This window comes from Plecotus auritus (assembly GCF_963455305.1).
Source record: "Plecotus auritus genome assembly, chromosome: 9".
NCBI classification, from domain to species: Eukaryota; Metazoa; Chordata; class Mammalia; order Chiroptera; family Vespertilionidae; genus Plecotus; species Plecotus auritus.
Window position 1 is genome coordinate 6820672 of NC_137783.1, and position 13092 is coordinate 6833763.

Below are 13092 nucleotides of genomic sequence, written 5' to 3' on the forward strand. Positions count from 1 at the left end.
AAAGCCCTCCGAAAGGGCCTTCAACCTCTGCCCTCAGGCCACTAGAACCACGTTGATGATGACAATATGATGACCACGACGTGATGGCATATGTGAGGCACTCTGCCAGCCCTCTCACCGGCTCTACCAGCTTGGTATTAGTGTCCCCATTTTATAGACAGAGAAACCAAAACCTGGAGAAATTAAACCACTTGCCCAACATCACTCGGCTGGGAGCAGCGGAGCCACCATCGGACCTTAGGGCCAGTGACCAAGTCCGTCCACGAGACTGCTCCGCTTCTGCGGCCTGTAGCCCAGCTCTGCGCCTGCACCCATGCCTAGCACACAGTAGGGGCTTGACAGATATCTGTAGGCCGGTTTCTTGTTTAACACGCTAAGCGCCCAGCCTGTTTTGTCTTCTGGACGGAAAGTATAGTGTCAGTCACCGGCGACTGGGCGCTTAACGTGTTAAGGAACACACGCGAAGCTGAGGGAGTGAATTATCAAGTCCGAGGCCAGTTCAAGGCAGTCTTCACTTTATTATGGTGTTTTTCTTTAATGCTAAGGTTACACTGTCTTCTAGGAAACTCCCCCACAGCTCAGAGCTTCTGCTCCTGCAAAGGGTTAAGGCTTTGGTCAGAGGCTCTGCCACCAGGCAAATGAAATCTCCCCGGTCCCGTGGGTCCGTGGGGGCACAGGGCACCACAGCAGCTAATTTCTGTGAACAGCCTCCTCGTAAACGTCAGTCTCGCCAGGGGGTGCGCGGAGGGGGCCTTGATTTATTATATAGCTTTTGGACAGTTCCTACAGAAATATTGCCAAACAGCAGAATAATCAACTCTTTCACTCAAGCCCCCTCATGCGTTTTTTTTTTTTTTTTTTAATGAAAGAATAAAGTACGCAATGAGCCTGAGCTAAATAAATAAAAATGCCACACTTTTCCCCAGCAGAACTTTCTGCGTCACTGAGAAATATTTGCAGACCTCAACAATCTTTTATCTTCACAATGACACTCTCCGCCTTCCAAGTTTTGGACATTCTGAGAACTCCTTTGATTTGGGCCCTCTCATTATCTTATGAGAACAATTAGCTGATTAATAATGTCATTATTGGATGTTTCATCAAGAGCTCTTTCCTCCTCTCATGGCCCATCTGTCCTCCGCCAGGGCTGTTTAAGATCAGTTACTCACATCTGGGGCTCACACTCGTGTGGCAAGGAATTTCTATCTTAATACTCATCGCTGCTTTATCAACCCATCCACTCACTGCGCCAGCAACGGAGACTCCAGGATGGACAGGACGTGGTCCATGCCCGCAGGGAGCTCACACAAAGGGATGCCCTGGGAAGCTCAGTGTGATGCCACCTCCTCCAGGGATGGTCAGGTTCCTGATAGGTGCAGACCCCTGATACTTTGCCCCAGCTCAGCAACCTGTTTCTCCATCACAGAACTTTCTCAGCTTGTTATCTCTGCTTTATTTCTCTCTGTCTCCTGGGAAAAGCCACGCATGAGCTCCAGGGGCACATAATAATTGCTCAGTAAACACGTGTTGAATAAACAAATGCACCTTCAACCCACTTTTACAAGATGAAGTAAACAGAGAAACAGACACGTCTGTCCCTTTGAGTGCCTAATAAGTCTCTGCTTTGATTGCTGGTGGGAGCTGGTGCCCAAAAGGAGTCAGTGTGATGCTGGGGAGTGAAAGCTGCAACTCGGGACCAAGGGCCTCTTGGAGCCTCTTTACTCAGGTCTGAAACGGGTTGACAGGATGCTCTCCAGTCCCTTGAGTGGAGGATTCTGGGGAAACCTAACATCACCGTGAGAATTCATCAAACTGCAGCCTTAGGGGAACGGGCCTGGGCCAGGAGCCACGGTGCCTTCCCCACTTAGTGGATGAGAGATTGTGGCCCAGCCTTGTGATTGTGCGAAGTCTGCTCATCTATCAGGTAAGAATTGGGGGGGCGAGGCGGGGAAGGGTATTCAAGTACATGCTTTCTAAGGTTCCTCCTACGTCTAAACTTTTATGACTTCAGGTTTAAACCACTAGCTAAAATTAAATTTAGGTATAGCAAGCACATGTCACAATTTTGTTTTAAAAACCTTATTTCCAATATTTTATCTCATTGATTCCTTCATGCACTCAATATTTAATGAACTTCTATTATGTGCCAGGCACTGTTCTAGACAAGACACAGTCATTCTTGGCATGGGACATCCAGTCCAGGGAGACAGAACATACACAGGTCAACGACTCGAGGAAAGGTGACTTCAGATGGAGGTACGGGCAGAGCACATTAATAAACAGCACCGTGTGAAAGGCAGCGACTGCAGGAGAGTCTGCCTCCTTTCTAGCGGCTGGCTGGGAAGGTGATATCTGAGCTGAGCCCTAAAAGCCCCTGGAGAATTTGTGGGAAGAGCATTCCAGACGGCGGGCACAGCAGTTCCAAGGGCTGCAGGCTGGGGACAAGCTTGGGGTATTCGAAGAACCGAAGGACGAAAAGGCGACCCGTGCAGCTAGCGAGTGGGGAGGAAGGAGTCATCGATCCAAGACGTAGGTGAGGGCCAGGGGAGAAAGGGCATTGCCAAGGGGGCCATGGACAGGACTTAGGGGACCCAGGGACTTGGATGGAGAAACAGGTCATCTTTCTCGTCACCAAGTCTAACTAAAAATGAGCACTTCCTTCGGTCACCAATGTCGACAACCCACCATCATGTTAGCAGTGCCAGGGACTCGTCAGCAACAGAAATCACAGATCCGTTCCTATCGCCGTTGTTACAGGTATCTGGAAGTATCACGCTCATCACAAATTCAACATCACAGTAGCTAGTAGACCTTATTATTTAAAGTATTAACAAAGAAGCACATATACTTCAATATCATAAAGTTTAAAGGTATCTAGCAACTGCCCAGCCTGTGTGGTTCAGTGGTTGATCGTCAACATATGAACCAGGAGGTCACGGTTCAATTCCCAGTCAGGGCACATGCCCGGGTTGCAGGCTCGACCCCCAGGAGGGGGCGTGCGGGAGGCAGCTGATCAATGATTCTCATCATTGATGTTTCTCTCTCTCTCTCCCTCTCCCTTCCTCTCTGAAATCAATAAAAAAATATTTAAAAATATCTAATAACTATATCTAATAACCTCTTGCATTTTATTTTATACACATCAGAGCATTACTCTGAGAAGGGGTCTCTAGGCTTCACCCATTGGCCAGAGTGCTTCTAAGCCACAGTCGGGGGTTTGGGTTTTATTCCGGGTGGGATGGAGAACTCTACAGAGGTTTCAGCAGGGGATTCAGTTTTCATTTGCCAGATCACCCTGGTTGCTGGGAGGAGTGGCCTGTGGCTGCGCAGGGCAGTGCAGGGGCAAGGGGGTCATGGCCTCCTGGGCCACTGTTCTGGGCAATCCATAGGGGGCAGCGTCCCAGGTCCCTGGGTCCCCATGGGCTCTGCCCTTCCCTCTGATCAAGAGCCTTCCCACCGCACCACCGCACGCTGTCCTCTGGGCCCAAGATGCCCTTTCACATCGGCCCGAGCCTGTCCTGGGACATCCTCCCAAAGAGCTTCAGAAAGCGAGCTCATGACTCCACAAGGAAGATAAATGCGGCTTTTGCTGCTGTTTGGTTTGTGTCTTGGTCTAGAGGAGCAATGAGGTTTTTATTGAAGAGAGCCTTCCAGGAGGACCCCAGCAGAGACGGGGCAAACACCAGGGCGATGGACTGTAAACAGGCGAAGGCCCCGCGCTGGGGCTGGGGCCATGGCCTTCCCATGCTTCCCCGCTCTCCTCACACTGCACTCGCACACAGAGTCTTTTCAACGTCCTCTAGGAGAATAGAGAATTCACGTCCCCACGCCAGCACACACGTGTCTCACACCTTCCCAGGGGAGTGGGCCCTGCCAAGAGGGCGTTCATGGACCTGGAAGGAGCCCTGGGGTGGGGTCCATGGGCAAAGAAAAGCGGAGGTGAATCCTATGCTCCCAGGAGTCCCCCAAAGTGGAAGTGATGAGGGCAGGGCCAGGTCGACTAGAAGGGGCGGGACATTTGTGGCTGTTGGAGGTACCTGGCCAGGTGGAAGCTGTGCCACTGAGCAGGGTGGCCCCTCGGTGAGCACTGACATCTCCTGCAAGAGGAGAGGGGAGCACAGATGCTCACCTCACCCTTGGCTCCCAAAAGCCTGGGGCTGTTTCCCAAGGGCAGGACCCACGGGCTCCAAAGGAAGGGGCAAGTTACAAGTCGGGGCTCAATGCTGGGCCTGGTCCCCTCCGCCACTCTCCCACAGGCTGTGTCACTTCCATCCAGTTACAGAACCCTCTGCGCCTTGGTGTTCCCATCTGAAAGGGGCAGTAAAATAACAGCACCTGCCTCAAAGGGTAACAGAGATAATTCTGCCCAGCACACACCAAATACTCAATAAACGTTGTTGCATCTTTACATCAAGTAGCAAGGACGCCAGCTGGAGCCCTGCTTGGAATCATGGTGTTGGTTGATTTGTACTGGACTCGCTGTGCGGGGGTTAACAGCCCCTTGCGCCCCCCAGCCCCTCCCAAGCTCCCTCGAGGCCAGACGCTCACCTATGGTCCTCCGGAGGTCTTCACACTGGCTAATGTGAGGGAACTTCAGGATTTCCTTCCACTTCTTGCTTTTCCCTTTGCGCTTTCCTCCGCCCCCTGCAGAGATGGAGGACAGATGTCAGTTGATGTTGGTCTTGTCCAAGGCTCCAAAGCCTGTGTCCCATCCCAATGAGCCTATCCCCAACACCCGACTAGCAGACAGCTGTGGGGAGGGAGCTCGAGGTCTAGTCGGTGACACACCCCAAGCACTCCATCCCCCGCTGGCCCACTGGTCTCAATCCTCTGTGTTCTCCCAGTGAGCTCAGGCCTGAGCTCCCCTGACCAGCAGCAGCAAGGGAGCCCCTCCAGTCTTCCATGCAGGTGCCTCCACCAGGCACCCTGATCTTCCTCAGCATCTGCCACTGCTGTCCACCCTGCTGGGCGCCTGGCATCTGGCCCAGACTAGACCATAACCTTCCCTTTAGGCTCGGGAAATCCTTGTGGAAAGGATCCCCTCACTGCCTCATTTTGTCCTCATTTCGTGTGGAGATCCACCTTCCCCATATGGAGGTCAGAGGTTGGGGACAAGAACTTTAATTTCCACTTGTCTTGGGTACCCCCTTCTTTATCCTCACAAACCCTGGGGTCTCAGAGGACATTCCTCAAGGCTGAAAGGAATCCTGAAGGGCCCTAGCACACCTCATGTCCTCTGCAGTGTGCACACGTGATGAACATGCACACGCTAGGGACATGCACACAATAAGCACATCCATCATGAACATAATAATAGGCACATAATGAACATGCAATGAACACACAATGAAGATACATGTCATGAAAATGCACACATAATGTGAATATGCAGCGACCATGTGGAACTGAGTAAGCTGCACACATAGCGTGTTCCCATCATCCCCACCACTCCTTATCTGGGCGATGGTGGACAGATGTCAGAGCACTCAGGTATGCAAGCAGCGACGGGGCGCTGGCTCTGGCCCAGGTGTCCCTGAACCCACCAGCGTTTGAGCCTTGGACCTGGAGGCACTCTGCATCCTATGGCCAACCCCCAAGGACTGAGATGCTGTCACCTGCCCCCATGCTCTGAGTGGCCTTACGTATCATCTGTCACTGACTCGCCACAGGTCACATAGGCCTTTAGGCCCTTCAGTGTCTCAGAATATTAAGGGTCTTTCACCCTCTTTCATGTGATCAACACGCCAAGCACCTGTGGAGTTTGGGGCCCGGTTAGAGAGACGCAGGGTCCTTGGGCAGGATCTTGGCACCCTGGGCCCGCTCCCACCTCTGGGTGAGTGTATAGTCTCTAACCTCCAGAATGGCTCTGGGCAGGGCGAGGATCCCTCTCTCCAACCAGCAAACCCAAGGACACCAGTGGAGCTTGGCTCTGGGCCCACCCCCACCCCGTGTGCCTTCCAGGCTGGCACAGAGCTGGTCTCAATGAATGGGATTCCTAACGCATCCATGTTGCCCTGGGAAGCTGAGGCATGTCTCCCATCAGCCAGTGGGTCAGCTTCTGGGGACGGGACCAGGACCTGCATTCTATGGGCCAGGAAGTAGGAGAGGGAACTGACAGGTGAAGGACAGGGCCCCGGTCCCTTTCTCTGCAATCTGTTCTTCTGGTCTTCAACTTGGCCAACCAGCCCCAGCCCCCTTGTCTCAAGTCTGCGTAAAAGACAAAGCCTTCAGACTCCAAAAGACAGAACAAATGTGTATTGGGCATGTGCTGTGGCCAGGCACATTAAACATTATCTTGTTTAAGTCTCATTAAAATGATTATTTGGGAAAAAATCACTGGGCCAACATCACAGATGAGGAAACAGATGTCTGAGGTTGCGTAACTCACCAGCTGATGGCCCGTCCGATGCCATACCGGCTCTTTGCTCAGCCAGGTCATGCACGCGCACACGCATGCACACACTGCAGAGCCCTCCCCCCGACCCTGACCTGGGTCAGGCCCTGCACCTGTACCCTCCTGGAGTCTTCATTCTAACTCTATGAGGTGAAACTATTACTATTCCCATGGGGCAGATAAGGAAACAAGTGGGGAGGGGGAGGGGGGCAGAAAAGAAGCGAGTAGCCTACAACCTCACAACTCACAAATGGCGGAGCCAAGACCCCAGCCTGAGCAGAATCCAGACCCAGGCACTCACTCTTGCCCTTTAGACACCCTCCTTCCAGGTGCACTGAAAGCAAGAGTAATTCTCAGGAATCAAAGAGAAATCTGGTGTCAGACGTCAGAAGTGACACCGCACCGGTAAGAGGACCTGGAATGGGATCTCTCTCGCTGTGGCCCGAGGCTATGAACTCCAAAAAATAGACGCCACCCCAGACCCAAGGCTGCAGACTTGTTCTGTTTGACCCACATGTGTGTTGTTTGCCTGTTCACTGAACCAACAGTCAAGATCTAAACATTAGGAGATTTTGCATACAAATCCATTTCGGACTTCACTCCCATAACCAATCAGCTGGAGGTGGGCAGCAGCTGCCCCTGTGGACAGGTCATGTGGCCTCCACTCAGGAGCCTGCCCGGCCTCCTGAGGGACAGAGGTCAGGATGTGCAGCCCCCCCGGAGAAGGCTGCAAAGCCAATGCTGCCATCTCAGCCACTCACAGGCTGCATAGCCTCAAAGGGCCATCAGCATCATCAATCCATATCCCTTCCACTCGCCCATTCCCACCCTCGTCATTCCCAGACCTGGGATGAAGCGCTTTTTGTGTGTGTGGTAAAATATACACCACATAAAATTGATACTCTTAACCATTTTTAGGTAAACTGAACTCTATACCCATCAAGCAACTCACTATTCCCTCCACCCCCAGCCCCTGGCAACCACCATTCTATTTTCTACCTCTACGAATTTGATTACTCTAAGGACCACATATAAATGAAATCATACAATATGTGTCCTTCTATGACTGGTTTATTCCACTTAACATAATGTCCTCAAGATTTATCTATGTTGTAGCGTGTCAGAGTTCATTCCATTTTTAAAGCTCAATAATCTTCAGTTGTGTGTAGACACATATTTTGTTTATCCATTCATCCATTGATGGACACTTGGGTTGCTTCTACCTCTTGGCTATTGAGAATAGTGTTGCTATGGATGTAAGTCCCTGCTTTCAATTCTTTTGGGTATATACCTATGAGCGGAATTGCTGGTGTGGGAGAGGAAGAAATTTTCCTCTACCATTCAAGGTTCATTTGTTTTTCTTTAATTCTAATATTAGAGTTAAAGAAAATCTGCATGAGACAGAGCAACAAGAGAAAATAACCAAATTTAATTAAATACATATGTATGGGAACCCAACATATACAAGAGAGTCAAAGATCTCACATACATGAGAGGTTTAGAGACAGACAGGTTACATGAAGTGTATACAACATTCTGAACTAACTAAGGATGAGATAAGGCATGTTGGGGCTTCATAGGGGAGGAAGATCATTGCAAGATAAGAAGAGCAGATGTGCAATAATTGTAAGTTTGCCCTCCCTACAGATAGATCATAAAGTTTTTTGTGGTAATAACCCTTATTATGGGCAAAGCCCTTAATTAAAATTCTTTAAGGGAGAAGTAGCAGTTTCTTATGAGCCCCATCTCAATTGCCTTTAGCTCAAAACAATCACATACCACAGAGGCACCTTTTGGGGTGACTCATTCTGTACCCCTATATTTAGTTTTTTGAGAAACCAATGAAGTACTCTTGACAATAGACTCCTAGGCTGTACCCCTTCGGGCTGTACCCCAACTTTCTGTGACTGGATCCCAGGAACGTGACATCTTGAAAGGCTCCTCAGTTAATTCTCAGGTGGCCAGTCTACAGTCTATTTTATACATACACATGTGCGTGTGTGCGTGCATTTTTTATCAATGAACTTATCCATTAACGTAAGAAAATTAACACAGATTCATCAATTCATTCAACCACCAGGTGTTGCGCATCTACTAAATGCTGAGTGCTATGCAGGCGCTGGGGACATGGTGATAGGCAAGATGGATGGGGTGTCACGTACTTGGAACTCCCGCCTTTTAGGACACCCAATCTAGCAAGAAAGACAGACACCAGAGGCTTTATTTCAGTGGTTCTCAACCTCTCTCAGCAGGGTGTCCCCTAAAAGGCCACAGGGGCCCTGAATGGCCTCCCCACGCATACCCACCTCCAGTTCCTCTACAAGTCGCGTAAAAGCCAGCCCCTCCATAACTCGGATAGGCTGGGGCCAGGTTCTGCGTCTTAACAACAAACAAAACCTGACTCAAAGAGGTCACCACTTCCAGACAAATATTTGGCTTGTAAGTATGCTGGTAGGTTATTAAATTGCATATTTCATGACTGAAGTGTTGATACTGTTTATTATTCCAGTTGGACTTGTTTCTCAGTATCCTGAGGTGGCCAGGCAGGCCTACCCTGTGGCCCCAGCTGCCCCAGGCCCACCTCCCCACTTGGGAGGGCTGTCAAGTCTACAAGGGGCTACAATCGCAACCTCCCACCTGCTCAGGGCCCAGCCCGGCCCCTGCAGCCAGATGGCCGGTTCCCAGGCCTGCCCATCACCCACAGGTCAGCTCATTGTCTGGCCGTCACCTCCTCACGCTTTATTTCCCTCCCTGCAGTTGCTCTCTGCGCTTGCCTTGCCCTCTGTCAGGGAACTTCGCAGTGGGCCTCCCCAAGCTTGCCAGGTGTAACTAGAGGCAGCATGGCAACAGCCACCCTCACTTCCACAACAGTTTAGGGCGCTGCTGGTCAAAGGAACAACGACACAGAGCAGAGAGAGGCACAGGCTAGGGCGGCCCCAGGATTCCAAGGAGGGCCCCTTTCTCCCGTCAACTCACGGAATGGCCTATGGGTCGCAAGGGGCCAGGAGGCTTGGAAAGGTCAGCATTATGCTTACGGGTGGGAGCAAATTTGTTAGAAATCCGAATTCTGTTGCTGGGTAGTAGTCTGTAGACTATACATATGGGGAGGTGGTGGGGGGCGGGGGGGTGGGAGCATGAAGCTGCTCTCAGCACACTGTGATCAAGGTCTGGGAGGTTCTCAAGTATCCTAGTGACCGTACGTGGGAAGGATGCTCTGTGTTCCCAGCCACGAGATGCCGATGACTCACCCGCTCTCGGCCGGTCAAATGGAAGGTAGTGTTACAATTTAGCCTTTGACGTCTGTGCAGCTAAAGAATCTGCTCCGTTCCTTTCTGCCCAGGTAAGCTTTCAAGACTCAGTTTCCACAGCACTGCCAACAGCATTGGTTTTCCAGAAAACAACACCATGGGAAGGCCGTGGGCGTTCTCCGAGGCCATGGCACAGCGGAGGAGGCCGGGTTCTCTGACGAGGGAGGGACCCCTGTGTCTGCTGCCTCCACTCCTGCCCTCCCTCCTGCTGACCTTGCTGTCACGACCAGAGTGGGCCCCCCACTGAAGCTGATGAGGGAGGTATGTGGCATCTCACTGGTTCAAAGTCTCTTTTCATTCAGCCCCAAACAAGGCAAGATCCCAATTATAGGGCCCGATCGGGAGCAGCGTCATGCAGTGACTCGAGCCTTTTCAAAGGGACGTGATTACAGCCTAAGTGTACTCGAGGTGACCTCAGCCTGCAGGGGACTTTGTCCAACCCAATGAACCACTGTGAAAGGGAGACAGGCCACTTGGGGAGCAGGAGAAAGCAGCGCCCCTCTGTCCTGGTTTCTCATCTGGGATCAGGCAGGTGGTGCCAGGCAGGGCAGGGCAACAGAACCCCTTTATTTCAAAAGAATTTTTCTTGGAGATCCTGGCAGGTAAGATAGACAACAAGAGAGACGATTGGGTAGGTGCGGGGTGGGGAGGATGGAGCTTGCAAAAACAGTAAGGGCCTCACCCTACTTTTGTGGGTCTCACTTTCTGGAAATACCCAGCACTTGTAGGGTGTCTGCCTCAAGGTACCCTCCTCTGTGAAGTTTCCCAGACGCCCAACCAGTGTGGCTCAGTGGTTGAGCGTCGCCTATGAACCAGGAGGTCAAGGTTCGATTCAGAGTCAGGGCACATGCCCGGGTTGCGGGCTCAATCCCCAGTGTGGGGCGTGCAGGAGGCAGCTGATCGATGATCTCTCTCATCATTGATGTTTCTATCTCTCTCTCCCTCTGCCTTCCTCTCTGAAATCAATAAAAATACATATTTTTTAAAAAGGTGACTCCTCAATTTTCCCCCAGCCCCTGCCCTCTGCTCTGCAGTTACTATACTGTCCTAAAGCGCTCAAGTGGGAGGTTGGGATCTGGTGGCCCCGGGGGAGACGCCTCCATAACTGCCCAATGATTGGATGTTTAGAAGAAAACGTCACAACACGAGGGGCCACCAAAGGCACCTCTGGCCCCGATCTCCTGAGGCGGGGATCGTGCCATTGATGCTGGGTGGCCTGAGTCCATGAGTCCTCAGGGCAGGAAGCAGCAGGTAGCCCTGGTGTCTTGGAGTGTGTCCAGCGCCCTCTTAGCTGGGCACAGGACCCCAGGGGTGGGGGAGAGAGGGATGAGGAGGAGTCTGGGGGGCACAGAGCCTCTTCCTACCCAAACGTGCTCTCCACAGCCTAACCCCACCACCACCTTCACCACGTGGTGGGCACTGGTCCTTCTTACCACCTCAGACACCTGGAATGGGCCCTGAACACTGGAGCCAGCCCCAGGCCCGTCCAAAGGCTGATGCTCTGGTGTTGGCACAACCAGGCCAGGGGACACCCTGCCCAATCTCAGCGAAGCAAGAGGGGAGCAGAGGAGGGGAGGGCTGAGCCTTTCTGGGTCCTGTCAGCCGGCCTGGGAGCTGAACACAGCTCTAGTCAGGGGCTTCTGCTGCTCCAGGGTCCCGCGGGGAGGGTAAGCAGAAACCATGGCGGGCAGATGGGAGCGGGCATCAGCACACCCAGGCCTTGAGGCCGGCTCCACCCTGTGGACAGGACATGGGGAGGCGAAGATACGCAGTTATCCTGACCCCAGAACATTTCGTGGTGCTGTAGCTGTCAGCCTCAAGAACCTGAAACCTCCAGAATGTTCTTCAAAGGAAGTGCATCGTTGAAGTGGTGGGAGGCGTGGGAGGTGGCACGGGCATGTGGGGCATGTGGGGTCTGCGGCCTGTGGGCAGGTCCCAGCACCTCCGGGCCCCACCTCATGGTCACACCGCAGCCGGGTTCCCAGAGCAGAGAAACCTCAGCCACACCAGAAGGAACCCACACCTCAATTAGGAAAACCCAAACCAACACCAAGCCTGGTAGTTGGTTGCCATGGGGATGGGAAGACACAGCCCCTCCCCAGCACGCTGAGCCAGAGAGCAAGGAGGCCTCTGGTGTGGCTTTGTGGAGGGAGCAGGGGAAAGGCTGGGGACAGTCCCTCCCAGGAAACACTTGCTGCCAAGGGCAGCCCTCAGTCTGGGCCACCTTGACCAGAGGCTGCCGCCCTTGAGCGACAGCTGCAGTTACCGGGGCTTCTGATGCCCTGAGGCCTCTTCACCACAGTGTGAGTGGGAAGTGGGTATCACTGCATGTTATCGGAGCCCTACCACACACCAGTGGTGTGGCCTTGCTTAGTCACGCAGGGTTTTTTCCTGCAAAGATGCTGCTACCCAGTTTGCATCGCTGTGCTAAGAATTAGAGCCAAATGTGCAAGTACCTAGCATAGAATAGGAGGCTCACAACATGTGGCCGTTATCATCACCACCATCACCACCCCCAATACCACCGTCCCTGACACCATCATCACTATTAATATCACCATCATCGCCATCACTACCACCATCACCATCACCACCGCCATCCTCATCATCATCATCCTCAACATCTCACTGTGGTAGCTATCCCGACCCTGGACCAAGGGCCCCTTCTCCCAGGGCATCATAGAAAGAGACGGGCAGGGTTGGACTTTTGACACCTCTGTCCAGGAGCTGAGTGACCATAGGCCACTTCCCCAACCTCTCTGAGCCCTAATTACCTAGCTCAGTGGTCGGCAAACTCATTAGTCAACAGAGCCAAATATCAACAGTACAACGATTGAAATTTCTTTTGCGAGCCAAATTTTTTAAACTTAAACTATATAGGTAGGTACATTGTTATTAACTTTATTAGGGTACTCCTAAGCTGGCCTTTGCTAAAAACTCAAGGGGCCAAAGAGCCGCATGTGGCTCGCGAGCCGCAGTTTGCCGACCACTGCCCTGATATCATAACCAAATGCCCTTTGTAAGAGTCAGGTGCAGAGTGCACTTAAAGCCCCAGCACTGTGCCAGGCACTGGGCGGGAGCTAAGCTAACACACGCATAAGGCCTCTCACTCCCTGTCCTGGCTCCCCACGCCTCCCCTCCCTGTGGCTCCCCCTCCCCCCTATTCCCCTGTGTCTCTTTATGACTTTTGAGAACATTTCCTTCACGAGGAAGCAGACCCCCGTTCTCCTCTTGCAAACACTAATGGCCTTCTTTAAGAAAATGTCCTTTCCAAGGAAAATCATTTTTCAAATGTATTTTTGGGCTTACTACGCTTTGCCCACACCGGTTTTCACAGATGAGAAAATGGCCACAAAAATTAACTTTTCACTGCAAAAGTAATCCCCTTCT

The 13092-nt window shown here is 52.1% G+C and overlaps 1 protein-coding gene across 2 annotated transcripts in view; it reads right to left on the bottom strand.

Moving 5' to 3' along the window:
• The window catches only part of GRK5 (G protein-coupled receptor kinase 5), a 186813-nt gene that overhangs the window by 94592 nt on the left and 79129 nt on the right, over positions 1-13092 (bottom strand). For both annotated transcript variants that reach the window (XM_080642903.1, XM_080642902.1), the window contains exon 2: positions 4549-4644. In XM_080642903.1, the coding sequence (XP_080499029.1) occupies positions 4549-4644 (96 nt within the window). The remainder of the gene's footprint in view (positions 1-4548; positions 4645-13092) is intronic.